This window comes from Papaver somniferum, chromosome 2 (assembly GCF_003573695.1).
Source record: "Papaver somniferum cultivar HN1 chromosome 2, ASM357369v1, whole genome shotgun sequence".
Classification (NCBI taxonomy): Eukaryota; Viridiplantae; Streptophyta; class Magnoliopsida; order Ranunculales; family Papaveraceae; genus Papaver; species Papaver somniferum.
The window spans coordinates 211,288,936-211,311,595 of NC_039359.1; the positions used below are offsets into that span (position 1 = coordinate 211,288,936).

At 36.5% G+C, this 22,660-nt stretch overlaps 2 protein-coding genes across 2 annotated transcripts; both read right to left on the reverse strand.

Moving 5' to 3' along the window:
• Positions 1–4,549: 4,549 nt before the first annotated feature.
• LOC113352740 (EP1-like glycoprotein 2) lies at positions 4,550–5,629 on the reverse strand. Its single transcript, XM_026596522.1, has one exon. The coding sequence runs from the start codon at positions 5,627–5,629 to the stop codon at positions 4,550–4,552; it is 1,080 nt and encodes a 359-aa protein (XP_026452307.1).
• Positions 5,630–21,595: 15,966 nt separating this feature from the next.
• On the reverse strand, positions 21,596–22,306 carry LOC113352741 (protein ENHANCED PSEUDOMONAS SUSCEPTIBILTY 1-like). Its single transcript, XM_026596523.1, has one exon. It carries the CDS (start codon positions 22,304–22,306, stop codon positions 21,596–21,598), a length of 711 nt encoding a protein of 236 aa, XP_026452308.1.
• Between the last annotated feature and the right edge of the window lie 354 nt (positions 22,307–22,660).

Here is a 22,660-nt window from a genome sequence, read left to right on the forward strand (position 1 = left end):
ATCAAGAAACTTAACTTTTCTCTCGACAAGGCGGGTGCACAACGGAAACTTCAACTCAATGAGTTAGAAGAATTGAGGAACGAGGCTTATGACAGTGCCAAGCTGTATAAGCAAAAGATGAAGTTGTTTCATGATAAGCGTATTCTGCGCAAGTCATTCACACCGGGTCAGAAAGTTTTGTTATACGACTCTCGGCTGCATCTTTTTCCAGGAAAATTGCGGTCCCGATGGACCGGCCCATTCCTAGTACGCACGGTATTCCCTCATGGAGCTGTGGAACTTGAAGATGTCTCCAACAAGAACATGTTCAAAGTGAATGGGCAGCGATTGAAACCGTTCCTTGAACCACTTCCGCCTGACATTGAGGCAACCGATCTGGAGGATCCCGTCTATGCGGCCTGATTGGTCCACCCTTGTACATAAACCAGGTTGAACGTTCCATTTTATTTTATGTTTTTCCTTTTCTGTACAGTTCTTTCTTTTGCACTTTTTAAACATTGAGGACACTGTTTAATTTAGGTTTAGGGGTGATAATCAGTATATACCCTTATAACATGCTATAATTGAAAACAAAACTCCTCCCTCTTTTTGAAAAAAAAAAATCAAAATAAAATAAAAAAAAAAAAAAAAAAAAAATGGAGCTCATTTACCTTGAAATGTTGACTCTTGTGCAAATATGTAATTATTAGGAGTCTTAGTCTAGATATTTAGGCACCCTGATTCTAGCACAATTCACATAGTGATAAGAAATTTGCACGCGCACGATCTACCAATACATGTATAGCCTCGATCTTCAAGGTGTTTGATAGGAAGTCACGATTGCCAATCACTTTAGAATACTGAACGAAACTTGACTAGCTTGTTCTTTGGTTGGTTGGGATAGAAGGTGGAGGTTACATTAAGAAAAACAACCATCGAATTTAACTGGGTGCATCAAAAAGGGCTACCTCTTGCAAAGTGTCATGTAATTTTTGTTTCCTTTTGTATATGTATCAAAAGTGTTTCCTTTCAAAAAAAAAAAAAAAAAAAAAAAAAAAAAAAAAAAAAAATCAAGTATTTATCAATTCCATCATCTCTTGTTCCAAAAATAAAAAGAGAATAGTCAATGTAAATAAGAGTCATGTAAAGTCATTTTGTTGTTTCATTGTAATAAGCAAGGAGGGTGTATGCCATTGATGTACAACGCGAGTAATTGTGAAATACCTCCAACTCATTCACAATTCTCGTAAAGTCCGGACAGCTAGCTAGATTTCGACCTTGGTTCTTAGCCTGAGAAACTATCTCTTGGTGATTAGTAGTCATAACTTCAGATCTTTCTTTACACATGTGTAGATACACTTTACACTCTTATCACATGTCTTTTTTTGTTATCAGTGCTAGGATTGTGCCTTTGATAGCTAGATTGACATCTCCATTTTGCTGTGAGCTTAAACTGTTTGCACATGTCACATTTGATGGAATCTGAGCTTATATTTTGACCTAGAACTTTGTAGGTACGTTCTAAGCAAACCTTCACGAGACTTCACTCGTCCACTAGGGACACTTAGTGGTTTAAAAGGCTTAGTGCATACGCTAAATGCATTCGAGAGACCAGCGACAGTGGTATAGGTAGGATTTCCTTAGTTTCTGTTTTACTTGAGGACAAGTAAAATTCAGGTTTAGGGGTATTTGATAGGCGCCAAATATTGCATTATTTATCATCGTTTTATTGGCACTTATCCCATTTTGCATACCATAATTCCCCCTTTGTAATGAATTTTGTATTTTACTCTCCTCAAGGATAATTACTTAATGTTGTTTAATTTTGTATTTTTAGGTACCAAATAAAGACTAGATGAGTTGCGGAGCCAAAAGAGCAAAGACACGGGAGAAAGCCGGTGGAATCTCTAGCGGAAAAGAAGTGAAGAATGTGTTATGGAAGACTCAAGGATAAAAATGGGCTTAAAAAGGAAGAAATTGTTCTTAAAGAAGAAGTGGGCTCAAGATTACCTAATCCCAAATCCAATTCCTAAGCCCAAATCCAATTCCTAAACCCAAATCCATATCCTAAACCCAAAATTCAATACCCAAACCCGTTTTCCTTCTTAACCGTAAGATTGGATCCATTCCATCATCCAACGGTCGCTGCGTCATCATGCATCAGATTTCGATGCACCTTACCAACACTACAGCACCTAACTCCATCTTGAGCCGTTAGTTTCGTTGTATTTTTGCATCCAACGGTCGCTCCTCGCTCCCTTCCATCTCGCCATTAGATCGATCTATCATTTCCGCATCATACGGCTCAGCTTCGCGAAACATCGAGATTTGATGAGCCCGCTCAACACCCAAACAACCAAATACCTATACCCGCAAAACAAACACGCCCTTCATCCCAAACCCATCGACTCCATCTTCTCCAGTCCTCTACAGCAACCATCACCACCACCATGTCCGCTCAACCACCTCCATCACTGTACCCCATCAATCAGCCTCCCCCTCCTCTCACTAAAGGACACCACCATGATACTCTCTAGCTCCTTCTCTCTCAACCCTTTTTTCTTTTCAAAAACAGTGAACCTAGAAACTAGGTTTGAGAGAAACAGAGTTAGTGAAATCAAACCACCAATTACGGAAGAGGAGAAGCGATAGAAGAATGGGTCGAGACCATTGATTGATTTCAGAGATTAGGTAAAGGTCAATTTTAGATTTTTTTGTAAACCCTAATTTTACTGATTTGGGGATTTTGGATTTTTTATGTTGTAACTATAAAAGGGTGTTAGGGGTTGAAAAATTGGACATCTCTGGGCTAGCCAGTGAACAAATGTTTTAGTTTTCATTTTATTTATAGCAGTTACATTTTCAGTTCATGTGGAATGTGTGTTATACATAAAAATTGACTGTGAAGTGTGCTGTTATCATGTGGAGCATGTGTGTATGTGTTAATATCATGATTATAAGCATGTTCATGTTCTAATTCTTTTGCTAGGGCTTAGAGGAAGCTCCTGATCATATGCTAGGATAGTAAATGTATATGTATTGTCTTGAAATGCTTTAACTGCCTTAGGATTAATGAAATGCCATTTGAGTTACTTCACTTGTGATCAGCTGTGCTGTTAGAAGACAGCTGATGCTAGGAGTGCAGCTAGGTCAGTTGTAAGAATTTAGTCCATTAGAGAGATTGCCTTAAGTTCAGTTAGCTAGTTGAGCTAAATACTTGTGATCAGTTGTGCTGTTGAAAGACAGCTGATGCTAGGGGTCATTTAGCTAGGTTAGTTACTCTATTCTTCATTGTAATCTTTCATGAAAAAAACAAGACATACATTGCATCACAATTTCCTTAGCCTAGGGTCAGGTAGTGGAATCAAAAGCCTTAGTACCCTCCCTTGAACTCAGAAAACCTTAGAAACTCCCCAAAGAGAACTTTAGCAAATCCTCCAAGTCCCTGTGGACAAACCCCTATTTACTCTTTCTTGCTTCAACTTCCCTGTATACTTGCAGGCTAGTTTGTAGGTCTTTTCCCTTTACACCATAATTCATTCAGACTAGTGAGTCCTGGATAGGTGAGATAATGAATCCGAAACCAGTGACCCTAAAGATAAATGTGAAACAAAAACGGGAAACAAAAAGAAGGGAATTTTTAAGATGGACTAAAATCATTAAATAATTAATTAGTGGCGGAACTGGGATTTGAATCGGAAGGAAAATAAAAGACAAATAAATAGTTTTTGGTTTTGGGGTGCATAAAATACAAATAAATAACTTATCAGGAGGAAATTATCGGGAAAAATCCCGTGACTCACGTTCATGTGTGACCCACAAATGAGTAAACAACACCCTTACAAAACCTCTGAGTGAGCTCCCTAACATTGTGAGACTCGAAAAATCTCACGGGATTTCTTCCCGGTCAACGTAGCATCATTGGGTCGTCCTATCCTGGTTTTTACAAGGGAGGAGGTACCTGGTCGATATATATAGTTCAAAATTTATAATCTCCTTCCGCTAAGAGGTAGTTTGGATGTTAGAGTATTACTTCTATTAAAAATTCTAAACAGACCGCCCCTTGAAACTCTTCCAAAATCGCTAAAACTCAGCTGGTGGTCCCACCCCTCACCCTTCAATGAGCCCATGCTAACGCCTTGAGGACGGGTCCCACTTCCCCACTCAGATGAGTGTTTTGGAGTAGTTTTTGCGGCGGTCCGCACATAATTACTCTTTTTCTATTTAAAATTTTAAAAAGGTTGTTTTTTTTGAAGACTTTCATAATTAAAAGGCTTTTTTGTTTTTTAATTTAAGCAATAAAATTTCTACTTCTGACTTGTGCAGAAACAGAAGCCGGACGCCAAGCAGACTTTAACCTTATAGGTTGTTGGCCTGGATTCCTGGCACATGAGTGCACGATGACCAAGATGTAAAAGCATCTGACAAGTGAATATATTGCACCATAATTGAATTTGTTCAGTCAAACGAATGTGGGAATCGAGTCTACCGACTTAAAGCACTGCATTAAAAAATGCCGAGAATAATACCAATATACGAATTCTCCATTCTAAATATAATTTTTGCTGCATCATTTTCTTCGTGGAGTGATCAAGCATCCTGATGTACTGTTACGAGGACAAGCGCTACATAATTTCCTATCACATTTCCCAGATGAACCACATTTTGAATCTAACGCACATTCTTTCACAGTATCTCCAAAAAATGCATACGGTGTTACCCACGCTCTAAAGCTACGAATATCAGGCCCAGCATCGATAAGAACAAAGGCATAAAGTCTTAGGTTTCCATCCGATTCTAACCTAAGAAATGCGAAAGTAAATACTGAATCTATTGTGTTAAGTATAACTCTTCTTGTTTGCTTAGCGAAACCGAGGGTTAAGAAGAAAGTAGTATTACCAGTTGCCATTGCATCAGAATTTGGTTGAACTAGATTGACTCTTTGAACGGCATGCAATGTTGCATTTAAGAGACCCATTGCTCCCCAACCTGCATATTGAATGAATTTTGATGAAGTGTTTAGCAACATTATTAATCCTTTTTTGTCGTCAGTCATCATACTATAACGCAAATTATGGCTAACGAGTTTTGTGCCAGAGTTGAGCTCCAGTGATTGGCCTACTAAGAGACTATCAGTTGGATGCTGGAAACTCTGCCAAATAAATCTTCCCTTTTTATCATGAAGTACTAGATTCCCACTAGGTTTCATAGAAATACTAGTAACACCTTTGTTTGTTGTGTTAGTTTGCCAACCGATACGACCATCAGCGTTTGCAAGGACTAAGTTACCATCACGACCAAACGTGAGAGTAGCGTTATCGCCAACATGGTCGTTGAGATTGGCAGTCCAAACCCAACGAATTGTCATGAGATCATCGAATTCAGTAGCACCTATTCCGAAAAAAAATGCATTCGGTGTGGTGTTATAGAAATACAATGCGAACGGGTAAACGAAAGCATGTTTCAATTGGACCAAACGATAATCAGCCCCGTTTTCGCCTGATCCCCCGAAATAGTATTCATTAACGTCGCCTTCTATTTTGAATTGAAAAGTTTTGGTTTTGGAAACTGTAGATTCAACAAACACACTGGAACTACAACAAAAGAAAATAATACATAACAAAAGAAAATGTGGAAGAAGGGAAGCCATGTGATTGTACGTAGAGGGACTTATTTGTATTTGTAAGTGGCGATGATGAAATGTTAATGATTAAGTTTGTGTATTTATAGGATTATATGATGAAAAATGAATACTATTTAATGAGAGGACAAGTTTTAGATCTATAACATGCACAAAATCCCATGGTTTTAAGAAAATACAGACTCCAAGTCAATGGTTTTGTCATTCCAGGGGACAAAACGGTGCATGGGTACGAGGTGAAGTTAAATGAAATCCAGATTGCAATATGTATGTTTATAGTACTTAATTTGCAGATCTGATATTTGTTTAGAGCTTTGCTATCTAAGAGACTAGGATTAATTGCCTTGTCCTTTTACGCAAGCCCCTGACACAGGGCATACGCATATATAGCGGCATTGGGTGTGCCACAATACACGTTGTAGAATATATAACATGCATTTGTTCTTGAAATTTTTTTTGCAGTGGGTCATTTTTGTTCCATTCATCTGCCGAATGGTCTTAGAACTTGTAATGAGGTGGTTCTCAAGCTTGCCTCTTAAAAGCAACCAACTTTTTTATTGGACCAATATTGGTAGTGATTTCTTTTTAATGGTAGTGATTTAGTGATGTTAGATGATGAGACGTGGATAAAAGAAGCTAAACTTGAAAATATAGATATTTGCTTCAAATTCTGAGTTAAAAATTGATTTTTTGTTAGGTGGAGAGCAAAAATTTTTTTAATTCGACCAAATTATCCATGATGAGATTTTACCACTCTTAGGCCGCCAATTTCTCCCGCCACTATGGAGTCAACCACGGGCATCGATCATCACCCAAAAGAAAACACATCCATTAGTGTTATTTCGTCAAACTCTGCAATTACAGAGAGAGAGAAAAAGATTAAATAAGCAAAATTATTGTCATCAAAAAGTTTATCTAATCAGTTTTACACAATCGACGAAGAACCATATTTGAATTTGAAGAATAAGTCAAATCCTCATAAGATGAATCAGCACCACACCACAGATTTTTTTATTTTATTTTCGTTCTCCTCGTTACTCCTTCCGTTCTAATGAAGCTTCCACTCCTTTAGATTCCCACCCGTTGAATCATGGTTATTCAAGCATTATGTTGTGTCGGATTTTTGGGCACGTCATGATCTCTAAGTTAATGAGTATCTAAAGCAATATGTCTGTGAGAGAACAATAAAGCAATGTCTGTGAGTTAACGTAGAAAACATAACTTAGATTTATATTTTTAATTCTCTATTAAGAACTTAGGGTTTAAAATCAGTATTTGTATCTGATGCCTTTTTATGGTATTTTAGCTTCTTTGTTCTCATATTAGGTTCATCGTGATCTGTTTTTCAATTTGATTAACATAAATTAAGCAACAAAATTTTTAATGACACCCGCAGAGATTATCTTGATGGAAAACGGTGTTGGTGGTCGTGGGGTGTGTAGTTGATTGGGAAATCGGTGTACATCCAAATGTCAATAGGGACAGTTTAGTCTAAATCAGAAAATTATGTTGGTTCGGTACGAGTTAGCGAGTCGACTTCGATTTTCGTTTTCCTCGAATCCGTTTCTGCTATCTCTTTAGCAAAAATCCAAAGATTAAAAGGACTAAGGGCCAGATTTCTTGTTCGAAACAGTTGAATCATTTACCTGCAAATGTATTCTGACAATATGGCGATAACAAAGACGGGACAAAGTTAAACCCACCGGCTATTATTAACTCAGGGTACTCATAAATTTGGAATCCAATACATGCAGCATTGGGTGCTCCAAACCTTGCAACTGAGATTCGCTTGCAATTCTAAGATTAAGTGATATGGATTAGATTTGGCTGCTAGATTGGATAAAAAGCGTTGCAGATTATATTAAAACGTCGCCTATTTCTTAACACTATTTCTCTTTCCAGATATATCTTGTATTCCAACAAGTAGCGAGATAGTTTTGCTGAATGGTTCAGCGCAGAGAAATTTATTTTTTGTTTGGTTTTTTGAACCGACAGTTGAGATGTTTCATTCAACCGTACATCTACTTTTCACTGTTCCATTACGCGCATTTAGATGATAGATTAGAAGACCATATGACTTAGTCTAAAAACTAGGAGGATTCAGGGCCAAATTGTTTGTTGAAAACAGTTGAATAGTTTCGTCTAAATGTATGTATACTGACAATATGGCGAGAACAAATTTAAAATCCACAAATGTTTAGCTGTGCACCGACTTCCATCTGAATGACAAGGAAACTTACGACTGTTCGGATTTGTAGCTTGTGGGGTATTTAGATAAATCTTGAGAAATTGTGTTTGAACTGTTTTTTTTTGGGAACCATCCTTTTTCATGGGGACCATCATTTCAATTTTAGGAGGTATATGAATTAAACCTAAATCATTCCTTATCCAGGTATTTATGTTAATACTAAAATTACCCTTTCTAATTAAGTGAGTGTAATTATTAGTAAGTTAAACGATTAAGATAAGTTAATTAGTGATTAGGAGGTTAAATTTAAAAAGAAAATTAGAATAATAATTATTGAGAGAGAAGAAGAAGAAGAGGGTTTTAGATTTTTTTTTCTTGAGATGGTTCATTTTGAAATGAGGGTTTGGGTATATAAGTATACTTCAAATTTAGTTAATGTTGCTTGAATTGGCCAAAACTTTTGAAAAAATGAAAAATTTATAGACTGATTTCGGCTATGGCATTAAAGTTTGGCTACGACATCTGAAGAACAGGTAACCGAACTCATCGGCAACTGTAGTTCAGCTAATGATTCTGAAGACATAGGTAGCCGAACTCAGCTTTAATGGAGTTTTTGCTTTCAGAGAAAAGTTCGGTTATGACCAAAAAATTGCGACGTAACCAAAATCAATATATAGGTTTTCAGAGAAAAGTTCGGTCAGGATAAAAAAATTGCGATGTAGTCGAACTCAATATACAGTTTTCAGAGAAAAGTTCGGTTAGAAGACAAAATTTCGACGTAACAAAACCAAAAGTTCGGCTCGGAGAAAAAAAACTGCAACGTAACTGAACTAAAAGTTCGTCTAGGAAATTAAAATTTCGGCTAGGAACTTTTTTTTTGCGAAATAGCCGAATTATTCTTCATGTTATTCGGCTCCATCAGGTTCGACTAGTTCGACAAAGTTTTACACAAACTTCCTAACCGAAGTTGTCTTTGCAACTTCTATTTTTAACTCATTTTGATTATATCACTTATAAAAATTTACAAATAATGGTTTCGTGGAAATTTCTTTGAATCGACGACGACAAGGAAGAGGAAAAAAGAGAAAAAGATGAGCCTCTAAAAGTAATGGGTTTGTGAAAAATTAAATGTAATGAGTTTGTTATAATTTTGGTTTGTGTTTGATTTTGTTTTATTAATAATTTAATTATGCTATATATAAGTGATGACAAAAATCTAAGACTCGGCAGCTCACTTTTTACCCTAATATATAAATCATAGTAAGAGGTTTTTGGATAACGGTTGCAAAGTTAACTGTAATACGATGCTAAACGGATCTTCTGTGCTAGATGGATCGTTTGGTTTAGTTTGAAGATCAAGCATGTTACTATTCAATGGAGAAGGAGCAATTCTTACCCATCGGGTGCTTGATTGGCTATTTGTGGCTACATGTATTAGAGGTTTGTTTTGTGTGCACCCAAATTAATATCAGGTCATTTTACCAAAAGTCAGTTTTTCCCTATCCATATAAGCTTTTCCTATAACAAAAATCTAATTTTATAATTACAAAAAATCAAAGGATACATTTTAAAATTTGACCAAAATAAATAACTATAAATTGAAACTGGTCAGTAATTTTGGACAGACAAAAATAAAATAGAGGACGGAAATAAATAGCAGAAGGAGTACGTAAAAACAAAATTATACTATATGCATTTACCGATTAATAAATAACTTCACCAGTCAAAAATGTTTTTCGGTCCCAAAGTATTCATTTATGAAAAACTTACGAGTACTCATAATTAACATACCTAGTTTTATTATTATCAACCTTGCACGTTAATAGGTGTCGATCTTCAGGTGGTCTTTGTAGTTGCAGGAAATCCTACACTACACCCCTCAAATGATTTCATTATTAATCAACTCATTTTTAGGTTTTCACTCTTAATTTTATTGATCAATCTTTGAATGTTCTTACAAGAAAAGATAAAGAAATCAAGAATCATCTCTGCTCTAGACTTTCTCTCTCCTATTTACTTGTTTCTTACTCAAAAAAGATCTCTCCCTCTTTACAACTTGAACGACTATTTATAAGGAAATACATAGTGGATGACATCGAATCTGTCCTTTATTTTCGGGTATGGTCTGCGACATTCTCGCAACCTTACAAATGTTAATTTCGCAAGCTCTCTAATTTTCACAGGACTATCACATCTTTCTCGTGATCCTAGCTGACGTCGTTTATCGTATCATTTCTGAAATTGTTCTGCGACGCTGTTGTGTTGTTGATAATTTCGCTGAGATATTATCGTTGCGAGATTCTGATCCTACATCTTGCCTCTTCTCATATCTTCTCTGCAAAGTAGAGAATGATGTGAGAAATGCCGCAACTGTTCATCTTTTCATATTCTGCATTTATCACACGTATTCTTTCTTCCATTTGTTTCTTGACACGTCTTCTGTAACCGCTACTTTTCAACCGCTCACGTCTTTTCGTCTTAATGGTTTTTATTTCTTCGAGTAAAAAAAATCTCCTTTATATACTCTTCTTACTCTTCTTTCCACTTTTCTTTTTACTTTCTCTTCTACTTTTATTCTCTCATCTCTGCAACTCTGTTACTCTTCTGCAAGTTCTGCTACTGTAATTTTTTCCCCCTTCAGTCCTCTTACTTTTTATTCATTCCCATACTCTATATTCAAATATGGCTCCAAGTGGTCATAGACATGAGAAGAATTTAAAAGATGTCCAAAAAGATCTTGTTGATAAACGTTTCACATTCTCCACCATTCCTGGTGAAAATGCCAAATCAATTCTTTCTGTCAAACTTTTCTATGATCAGTATTGTGATGATCAATCAATCATAATTTCGCTAGGTCAGATTCTCGCAGGTCTCCATATTCCTCTTTATGACCCGGATCTTCCTTTATTTTATGAAATTCTCGCTCATTCGGGATTTTCGTGAGCTATCTTCCAACCGAGTGGGGACTGCATCCGTCTGATGCTAGAGTCCGCTAACCGAGGTGCTGATAGAGGATATCTGTACTCCAAAGAACTTAGGGATCCTAAATTCTCAAACCTAGATATAATTGCTGAGAAATACACAGTAGCGAGTTTCTTTGAGAACTATGAACTTATCTCCATGAAGAAAGAGAATACTCGCTGGGGTATTCGCTTAAAAAGGAAAGATAACATTGATGAAGCCAAAATTCTCATGCAAGATATTGACTGGAATTCTGGTAAAAACACAACTCCTCGCCAATCCAAAGATGATAAATGGTGTGTTTTTCCTTTAATGCTAAAAGGACCCTACATTGCTGGGTCAAGTGTTCTTCCTGCGAATCTCGCTGCTTATCAACCTTGGGTTTTCTCTTGGCCCGAGAAGGAGAAGGGGGTATTTCCCATTTAACTCACTTTATATTTCTTTATTGATTTTTATTATTTTGTTCGCTAACTCTTGCGACATTCCGCAGATCCAAAAACTGAAAGGTAGTTATAACAGGACTGGGAAAGCTAGTACTTTGTTAACTCTTCGCTCATACACAGATGAGGTAAGAAATTTTCTCTTATGATTTTAAATTTTCTTCAACTTTCTCTTATGATTTTAAACAGTATACTGTTGCTTCCATTTCTTATTTCTATCTGTGTGTGAAGATTATTGCTGAAGTAGAAGAACCTGCCGATGTTGCGAAGACTGGTGATAAAGGTAAAGGTGCTCTTCGCAGGAAAAATCAACTGGTCCTCCTCCAAAGAAAAGGAAAGTTCGTTCTTCTTCTCCTTCAAATATTCCTCCTCACGAAAATTCCGAAAGTGACAAGGGTGATGAGGACAATGATGATCTTGCCGCAAGTGAAGATTCTCCACCTGAATCTTCTATGGCTAAGCTCTGGCCTCTTTTCTGATTCTCTACAAGGAATGGGAGATAGCCAATTCGCAATACCTGCAAAGCTCTCGCTACCCTTTGCGATGTCCCTTTACTGGATGGTGATAGCTCTCTTCGTGGAGTTTCTAGATCAGTGACTCCCGACTTCTTGCATTCTCTCAATAGTCTGGTATACTTTTATCCTTTTACTTCTTCATTGTTATAACTCAAAATTTCTTTCTATATTAATATTTTTTATATTTTCTCGCAGGCTGGAAAAGCTTCTTTTGCTGTTGCCTCAGATCTAGAGAGAAGACGCGAAAATCTTGAAAAGAAGAATCTTCAATTTCGCACAAAGAATGAAGAATTGGAAGCTGAAGTTAAAGGTCTTCGCGAGAAAAATAGACAATTAGAAATTGATTCTTCTTCGTATAAGAACAAAATCTCTAGTCTTCAGCAAGCTAATAATCAGCTTTACGGTATGTTACTTTTCTCTTTTCCCTTCATTCATTCATCCTGTTGTTTTATCTTATTTAAATGATCCTTTTTGCAGACATTTATGGTCTTTCTGATGAAGCTACCCTTTCTTCGTTCATTTCCTAATGCCTTGGATAATGATACCCTTCTTGAGCGTCTTAACAATTCCTTAAATAGCTTCTCAAATGATAGAATTTCATCTCTTTCTCTAAATGAGCTTAGATCTAAATTTCGCCTCTTAGAAATTGACCATAGATCTAGTTTAGGCTTAGCCAACCGATTTAAGCGTCTCCTTCTTGATTCTAAAGAGAAAACCAATGAGTTAAGAACCAAAATTAGCGGTCTCATAGATGATAAGGATCGCATCTCTGATCAAGGTGCCAAGGCTTTGGCGAAATTCCAAGAGGCTCTTCTTGAAGTTCAACTTGAACGAGATGAAGCTAACCGCAAGAACATCGAACTCTGCGAAAGGGAAAATCAAATTCGTTCTCGTCTTCTTATAAGTAGTGAGGATGAATTTGTTTGGGCTGCGAAAATCTTAGATGATGCTAGAAAATTTAGGTGTAAATGTTAGTCTCCAAGTTGAGCATACAGCCTTGATTAGAGATATGATTTCTGACAGAGAAGGTTACTAACTGCTCTTCTTTACTAATCTTTTGCTTCTTATGAATTTTCATCAAGTTAATAATTGATTGTCTTTTGCTCGCAGATTCTGAAAATAGATATCGTGAAAAGATTGAGAACTCGAAGCTGAAAAGGAGGAACTCGCAAAGAATCTTTCTTCTCGCAACGACAAGTATTCTAGATTAAAGAATCAAATCAAGATCACTGTTGCGAATTTTAAGAATGATGCTATGCATTTTCGCAATCAAACTATCCAAATGGTTTGTGACGATCATAATATCCCACATTCTGATTATCCTTGTCTCTTGGAAGAATCCCACAGAATACTCCCAGTTTGATTATTCTGATAGCGAAGCTGACTGATGAAGAATCTGATGTGATGGAAGTTCTGATGGTGATGAAGATTCTGACGCAGACGAAGAAGGGAACAAGTCTGATGAAGATAATGAAGGATCAACTAAGAAGTAGTCTTTATTTCTTTCTTTGATTCTGTAATACTTGTACATTTATTCCTTCTTTCTGTATATTTGTGTTTCTTTCATTTTGACCTGCATTCATTAAAACAATTCTTCTTGCAATACAGTTAATCAATATAATCATTAATTTTGAATCTTTGAGTAAATCTATCATATGGAGACAAATAACATTTTCTAATTTCATATTCCCATACTTGCCTCTGTTATTTGAATCCAAATGAGAGATTTCATAAAAATTCTTATTTTATGCCTCAATTTCGCAGTTAATTATGTATAACTTCGCAATCTTATGCGAAGTGAATTTTGATTCTTTTCAAAATCTCATTCCTGTGTGGTCTTATTTTGCCTTCCTAATTAAAGGTCTTATTATGCCACCTCTTGTCATTGCGACAAAATCGCAGGACGTCCTTGCACTTTCATGCAAAAACCCATTGATCTTGCCTTAACTTTTTTTTGTATTATGGCCTCTTCAGGAATGTTGCGACAATATGACAGGCCTAAATATTCTTGCGAAAATGAAGCCCCATGACATTGCCGTCTTGCGACGAAATCGCAGGACGTCTTCGCACTTTCATGCGAAAACCCATTGATCTCGTCTTATCCTTTTCTTTTGTATTATTGCCTCTTCAGGATTGTTGCACAAATATGACAAGCCTTAATATCCTTGCGAATAAAAAGCCTCATGACATTTGCGTCTTAAGACACTTATCAGCTCCCTAATGGAGGGTGCCGCCCTTATCTCCCCCCTGGTTGCCCCTTCAAGGAGGCGTACTTCTACCATACAAGGTTAGCTCCTCCCATCCAGTCTTAACAACAACCAGTTGTTTTCGCAGCCTCTTATCCCTTTTACCTATAGGGCTTATGGTTACGAGACTGCACCCTAAGTGGGGTTTTCTTCAGGACGAGTGCAGTATAAACCAAGACTTGTCAAGAATGGCAAAGTACGCTTCAAACGTCCCTGGCACTCTTGACTCAACCATGTACCTCGGCGCCTTGATCAGATATGCACTCCTTGGGAGAGTCCTTATTACCTAAGTCGCCCAACTTAAGTCATATGCTTAAGATGAGAATCCAAGGTGCCTCTCCCGAATGGGCTTTATTGACCCCAAATCTCCATGACTCAGGTTCCGATGGAGGTGTAGCCTTTCCCTGATCCATGCAACAGGTACCCCCTTATATGACGTACTTTAGGTCTTACATTTGCCTCTTGCGTAATTGCATTCGCGAACTAGGGTGTACGCCATAAAGGTTTGTCCCTTTCTTTTTTGTCATTTTTCTCTGATTGTCTTCTGTAAAATTCATTATCTCTGCGAGGGTCTCGCAAATCATCATATTGTATCTGAATTTCGCAATCTCAATTTTTCCATTCAATCAAATGTATTCTTGAGAATTTTACTTGTTGCGAGAGTATCGCAACAACTTAATCATTCATACATTTCTTGTTTTTATTACCTTTGTCATCCTCTGATTTTTTATTATTTTCTGCTACTGCTTTCTTGGTAGTGGTATGTTCATCATTTTTATTCTGAGCTAGCATTAGTTTCGCAACATCTCTTCTCCTTTCCTTTCGATTGCATCCACCATCAACCTATCACTTCTTTGTGTATCTTTGATTTTGTGTCGCCAGTTTTCCTTCTTGTTTGCTCTTCCTTCGCAAGATTCTATTTCAGTTTCGTAACACCTATTTCCTTCAACCCAATCTCCCTTTATGATTCCTACACCACTGGGGTGAGGGAATTTGATGCACTGGTGGAAAGTTGAAGATACACCTAGACTCCCATGTATCCAAGGTCGACCAATCAACGCATTGTAGGGTGATTCTACATCAATGGCACAGAATAAGATTTCAGAAGATATTCCTTTCAATGGGATTCACATAGTAACCTCCCCTTTAGGATTGTTAGCAGTACCATTAAAACCATATATCTTATATGTTGATGGTATATGATCATCATCTCTTCCACCCATGGTTTTATAAGTATGACAAAATAAAATGTTCACAGAGCTTCCGGTATCGATTAGAATTCTATTAATTTCCCATGAATCTTCAGCTTTGTCATCCTCATCTTCTTTCGGTTTTGTATTAATTTCTAATTTTACTACCAATGGATTGTCATGCACCTCTTCTCCTTCCGGAATTTCTTCTGTGGTAAAAGAAATGATCTGTTTCTACTCAAAACACTATCATGAAAATCTTCAATTGTCTTATATGAATGTACGATAGAGTGACAGAATAGATTTTTTTGCTTTTGCACCAACTTCTATGAAGAATGTTTCTTTCTTTTTCATCGTATTCACTTTGTGATGCTCTGGTGGTGGTGGCAGTGGTTGAGATTGTGGATGCCCTACCAGAAAGTCGTTTAGTTTTCCTTGATCTATCATTCTCAAAATAATTCTTTTTACATTTCTGCAATCATTTGTTGTATGTCCATGAAAATGATGATAAGAACAAAACTCATGACTTCTGTGGTTTGGAGGTGGTTCCGTTCCCATGTTCCATGGTATTGGTATATTTTTCATCAAGATTATAGCTTCACATATCTTCTCCACACTTGCATTTAGAGGTGGCATCTTGATTTCTTCCCATACTACCTTGTGACCTCCTTGTCCTCTATTATAGTTTTGTCTTTGACCTCCATAAGTTTCTTGTGGTTGATCGAGTTTTTGAATCTTGTTATTTCCAACACGATTGTAGAAATTTCTTTCTCTTTTATACTCTTCTTGATCTCGGCTTCCCATAGCCACCAGTTTCTGTTGATTGTTACTCGTCACCTTCTCTTGTTGTATTTGTGAAGTATTCGCTACTGTGTTTATTAGATTGGGTAATAAGCTTGCATTCGTTGTTTGTGAGATGGTGTTCGCAACTGGATATGATTCCATTTCATTTTGCCTTACCTCTAGAGCAATGTATTCTTCTTGAAGTTCTTGCAATTCAGTCATTGTGATTGTATTCTTGACTCTGAAAATTTAGACATACAATAGGTTTGTTGCAAACATAACATTGATAAATGATATGATAATATAAGATATCTCTCATCTACACGGCCAGCCATTTCGCTACACATAGTTCTCCATCTTTTAGTCAGGTGCTTCAAACTTTCGGCAATCCTTTGTTTTAATCCAAACACATCTTCTATACCAGGTCGCGAGGAATTATTACTTATATATGCCCCCAAGAATGTAGTCTGCAAATTATTGAAGGATGTTATTGTGTTATTTGGTAGACCTTCAAACCATTTTAACGCCTCTCCTGTTAAGCTGGATGCGAAATATTTGCACAATACGGCATCATGATTTTTCCCATTGTAACATGCACCTCACATAGACTTTAATGTGTTGAATTGCACAAGTTGTTCCATCAAAAATGCTGGTTAATGCGGGAAAATTGCATTTCAGTGGTATTCCTCCTAATTGTACTTCCCTTGTAAATGGAGTTTTCGCAGCTTCTTCTATTGCTTCATCCAATTGTCTTCTGCCTACTTCTCCTCTATTATTTAGTATTCCTCTCATTTCTTCTAATTCTTTAAAGATTTGTTTATTTACACCTGAATCTTGATCCATTGGTCTTTTTAATTTCGCCTCTCTTCTTCTGCGTTCATATCTATCTTCTCTCGCGAAATTTTGCATTTCTTCTTCATTATCCTCATCTCGTCTTCTTCTGCGATTCTCTTCCTCATATCTATCTTGAATTCGCATATGATGATGCCTTTCATTTTCCGCTCCATGATTTTTTTCATTTCTTATCAATTACATTTGTTGTCTTTCAGCCATTCTCTGTACTCCTATCATACTCCTCATTGAGATTACCGTTATTCCGGTTTTGTGTACACCTTCTTTGTCGATTGTCGTGATTGTTCTGGAGAATTGTCTCCTGAAGCTCTTGTTCTTCCATTTACGCTCTCAATCTTTCACGTTCGCAGATCAAACGTGTTTGTTCAGCATAATGTCTTTCAATTTCTTCTTCAATTGTCTGTTGATTTCTTTGATTTTCTCTTTCATGTAAAATTCTTCTTCCTTCCTCCCGATTTTCTTCGCCATCTTGGTCGTTTCGTCCCTGGCGTTGTCCGTTCTCTTGATTTCCACCATTTTTCCCATCATCAAAAGTTTCATTTTGTGGAATGTAACGATCATCAGCTCTTTCTCTATTTTCGCGATATTCTTCATTAGGATTTGATATTTCTTCTTGAATATTGTTTCCAGCATTGATTGTGGGTGAGTTTCGCCTCATTTCCCTTCTAGTCGATCTTGAATGTGATTTTGTCATACTTCTCGATCTTCTATTCTGTAGTCTTATATTCTCCATCCTTAATTCGTGATTTTGCCTTGTTAGATTTGCACGTTCTTCTGGCTCAGCTCTTCGTTCTTCATGTATTCTTCGTCTCAACGTTTCTAACGCTCCAATTTCCTCATCTCCATGAATTATTCCTTCATCTGCTTCTTGATTCCTTTCCTCCTGTCTATAATTTCTGTTTTGTTGCTCTTCTTCTACTTCCTCCGCCGAATTTGATTGCAAAGTGTGTATACTTACCCTATCATAATCTGTATTCCTCCCTTGAACTAGTGTTTGTTGAATTGGTAGTTGAATTTGATTTTCTCTATTACTCCTCATTCTAGTAGATTCTCCCATTTCACTTCTTTCTCTCCCAGCAATTCTCTTGCTTCTTCTAACAGTAGTCGGTTGTTCGGATGTATTTCTTCTTCTAGCCATTTCTTAAATGTTAACAATATTGCAAGAAATTATGGAAAATTCTTAATCAATCACTCTAAATTTTCACAAATCTCAATATTAATTTTCATCTTTTTCTAGAATAATATTCAATAAGTTCCCTGTTTCTAGCGCCATTATGTAGTTGCAGGAAATCCTACACTACACCCCTCATATGATTTCATTATTAATCAACTCATTTTTAGGTTTTCACTCTTAATTTTATTGATCAATCATTTGAATGTTCTTACAAGAAAAGATAAAGAAATCAAGAATCACCTCTGCTCTAGACTTTCTCTCTCCTATTTACTTGTTTCTTACTCAAAAAAGATCTCTCCCTCTTTACAACTTGAACGACTATTTATAAGGAAATACATAGTGGATGACAGCTAATCTGTCCTTTAGTTTCGAGTATGGTCTGTGACATTCTCGCAACCTTACAAATGTTAATTTCGCAAGATCTCTAATTTTCGCAGGACTATCACATCTTTCTCGTGATCCTAGCTGACGTCGTTTATCGTATCATTTGTGAAATTGTTCTGCGACGTTGTTGTGTTGTTGATAATTTCGCTGAGATATTATCATTGCGAGATTCTGATCCTACAGTCTTTTCTATTTATTTGTTTTTGAAGTTTATATACCAAATGCAACAGTTAAGATGATGATAGCATAAGAGCATTTCCAACGAGACATTGTTAACTTTCTATTTTAAAGGTCACATAGGATTTTTGTTTCTTTTCCTAAAAATTCATCCCATCGAAAATTTTAAGAGAAATTATGAGGATTATACGGCGGGCATTAAATTCACGCCATCTAGCCCATCCTTTTGTCTCAGAAGTTCCCTTGTAAAACCTAGTCATCATTGAAGTTGAACCTAGCATTAAAGAATTCAGGTTAATTAATGGTGGTGCAACAACGTCATTTGCTTCTAACATGCTGAACTCGTTAGTTGAGCCCCATTTCATTTCGGCTATTTCATTTTGGCTCTGCCACCAAATCAATTTAAAATAAAAATAAAATCAGAATAAATCTAATATCTGTTTTTATAAATGAATAATCCAGCAACAACATCTTCATCGTGGTTACCTTGTTAAACGAATGTCAATGGTACTTGGAACAAATTACTCGAAGACAAAGACGAACAGAACCTCTTCAGGTTTTTCTCGTGTGCAAATATGATAAGCCTTAATACTCTTTTGAATAAAATGCCTCATGATATTTACGTATTTTTGACATAATTCAGCTCCCTAATGGAGATTCCAATTTATGGAATGCAACAGACAGATCTATTCCTGGCATTTCTTCCATACTCCATGCGAAGATATCATTATATTCGCACAAGATGTTTATTGTTTTTTCTTCTTCCTCTTTATCTATCTTGGTTCCTATTTTCAGTATTTTTGGTTCTTCTTCTGTACCAAAGTTAATTTTTTTCCGTTGGCTCCTCTGTAGTGAAATTTGCTCTTGGTTCTCCCATTGGTGTTGACTCCTTAATCTCTTGAGTTGGTTCATCTTCCTTCTCTGGTATTTCGCTTGGTATTCCTTTCCCTTCCTTCGCTCTAATCATGTATATCCGAAATTCTTCTTCTTTCCTTAACTTCTTTGCTTTTCTCCAGCGATCCTTTCGCTTCTTTGCACGTCCTTCATAATTTTTGATATCTACCCGATGGCAGATCTTCGCACTTGTAGCATCTCCTATGATTTCACCTATTCCGCTTGGAATTGGGAATCTAATGCATTGATGTAGTGTGGATGCTACAACTTTTATCGCATGCACCCATGGCCTCCCCAACAACATATTGTATGGTGATTCGATATCAACCACACATAATGTTGTCTTCACTTCTATTTCTCCAAACAGTATTCGTATTGTAATCTCTCCTTTTGGTTTTGTGACTGTTTTATTAAATCCATGTATGTTATAAGATGGACATGTCATGTCCACATCTCTGTATCCCATTGCTTTGAACGCACGATAAAATAGGATATCAACAACACTTTCGGTATCTACCAACATTCTATTAATCGCCCATCCTTCTGAGTTTTCCATCTTATCACCAACTTTTATTCGCTCAGCCGTTATTGTAATCACCAATGCATCTGTTCTGTTAAATTTTCTTCCGGAATTTCATCTGCTGCAAAACGTTATCTTCATTTTTTTCCCACTCCTTTAGAGGAGATTCTTTTTCCATCGTCGCCACCTTCTTTCCTTTATAATCTCGTTTATGTATTCTTCTAGTGATTCTTGCTTGAAACTCCGCATCAGAGAGGGGTGTTTTAGTTATAGAATTACACTGTCTGCCTCTTCCTCTTCCTTGTACCGCCATGATTTTTATTTTTCCTATAGATCCTATAGATTCTTTGCTTTTCATCTTTATCTTTTCCAAAATTTTCAGATCCAATTTTTCAAGATTCTACAAACTCATTGACAGGATTTATCACTCCAAGCTGTTTCTAGCGCCAAAATGTAGTTGCAGGAAATCCTACAACCACACCCTTATGAATTTAGACAAGATTCTAAGTAATCATAATGTAATTCTTTTATTATCTCAAGTTCTTAAATCGGTTACAAGATAATACAATGACTTTAGTTGCTCCTCAAATAAACTTTCTCTCTCTTAATTTCTTGTCTAACACTTATCTCCGATCTCTCTCTCAATACATAGATTCCTTCCCCTTATATAGGGTTCTACATAGTGGATGACAGCTAATAGATCCTCTATTTTCGGAATCGTTGTGCGTTACAATCGCTCATGTACACACACTCAATCTCGCACACTTTACTCCTTCGCACAGATCATCACACTTTACTTGTGACTATTCTGACATCATTAAGTACGTCATCCTAATTGAAACATGTGCGATAATCCTCGCTTAAGAAAAATGACCTTTACTTCGCATACATAATGAATGTGCGATATTTCACTCCTACAAACCCAACACAACTTTTATAGCAGCATTTGGTGTTCTATAGCAGCATTTAACAAGCAACAACTTTTATAGCAGCATTTGGTGTTCTATGACTAGCTTATGCAACCAAAAGGATATTAAAGCTCTAATTTTATAGGCAAAGGCTAATGTAGACTTTACGTAGTAGATCAACATTTCCAACCACCAGGAAAAATCTAAAAATCGACTCACAGACTCGGATAAGTCGGAATACTGGATTTTACACAAAAGTTCAACGATCAATATTGAAACAAGGGAACATGTCTTACATAGTAAATTGAAAGAATCTGAAAGTAATAGAATTCAGAAATATTAGCCAAATATATCTCACGTATATTTGGCAATGTGTTGTATATAATATCTTACCTAGTTTAGGATATATATTGTGCATATCTTGTATATTATCTTGCCTAGCTTAAGAGATTTTGTTTTGATGATAGATTATTTTCTAGCACTAGACTTGTTTATATAGGAAACCATTCTTTGTAAATCGCAAGAATCAAATCAAAAGAAAAGATTATGTTCTTCATATTCTAGTGGTTCCACAAACCTTCAAGAAACCTTCTATTCATAAGAAATCAGTCACTGCATACATTAAACAAAATCCACAAAATCAAAGAGGCAGGAAAGTAAATAACATGGATATATAAGTGAAAGTAGTAGAGACAGCAATCACTGAGGACATCATTAATAGTAGTGATTTTATAAGAAAGATGTTAATATAAGAAGGCTTCCATGAATTCAGCATCATTTTCCATGGCCTCAAAAACCTCAATTGGAAGGCTGATATCAATGTCAATACTTCCTTCAACTGGTCCTTCATTCAAAATTGTCATTCCATTTGATTTTCCAGAAATACCGGTTTTGATTGCAATTGGTCGACCCCAACCAAAATCAATTCCATACATGTTGAACCTATGGGAACTCCTCGCCATTAAAACTTTCTTCCTAGTTCCTGCCTCGTCATTTATGATAAAAGGTATCTTTGTCATCGTTTCAAAAGTACTTCTAATCTTTCCGTCATTGATAGAGTTAACCACCTTGTTCAATAACGAAGCTAAGAATCCAAACCCTCTTTTGAGCACTTCATCGTCCGTTGCGGTTACATTCACATGGGTTATTGAGTTACCAGAGTACGCTTCAGGCAAGGGAGGAATCAGCTTAGTTTTGTTATTTACTGCAAATGCAAACATAGTCTCTTTAATTTCGTCAAAACTAGTGTGTAAGTTACTTGTAGCGCGTAATACTGCAATCCAAAGGAAAGCTAATACAGCTTGTAATGAAGAGATGACAGTATTTTGTTTTGTTTCAGAAATTATTTCTGAATTGGCCCTCGCTTTAAGTTTTGAAATGCTTGTTGCAGTAAAATGGAAACATTTCTCTACAAGACCCTCAAACAGTACAGCTTTAGTATTGTTGATATTCATTAATGCCGAAAATTCATCAGCGAAAGAGAATGGAAGACGGATGGGACAATCTGTATCCTTGATAAACCAGCGCTGGAAAATCGATCGGAGAAGGACATGGAGAATGATTATCGGAAGATCTAGATATCTTGGACCATAAATTAATGAAATTCCAAAAAGATGTACCATCAAATACACAATGGTTAGCGCTGCACCCTATGAACACACCATCGAGTAGTTCTGTTATTTGTATAGAGAGTAAAGGATGTGACTGACCGTCGTAATTTCTTACCCCATTGAGGGAAAACAATGGATCTATTATTCTTTGAGGAATGTACGGCTGATCGACGATTTCCTCAACTGATATTTCTGAAG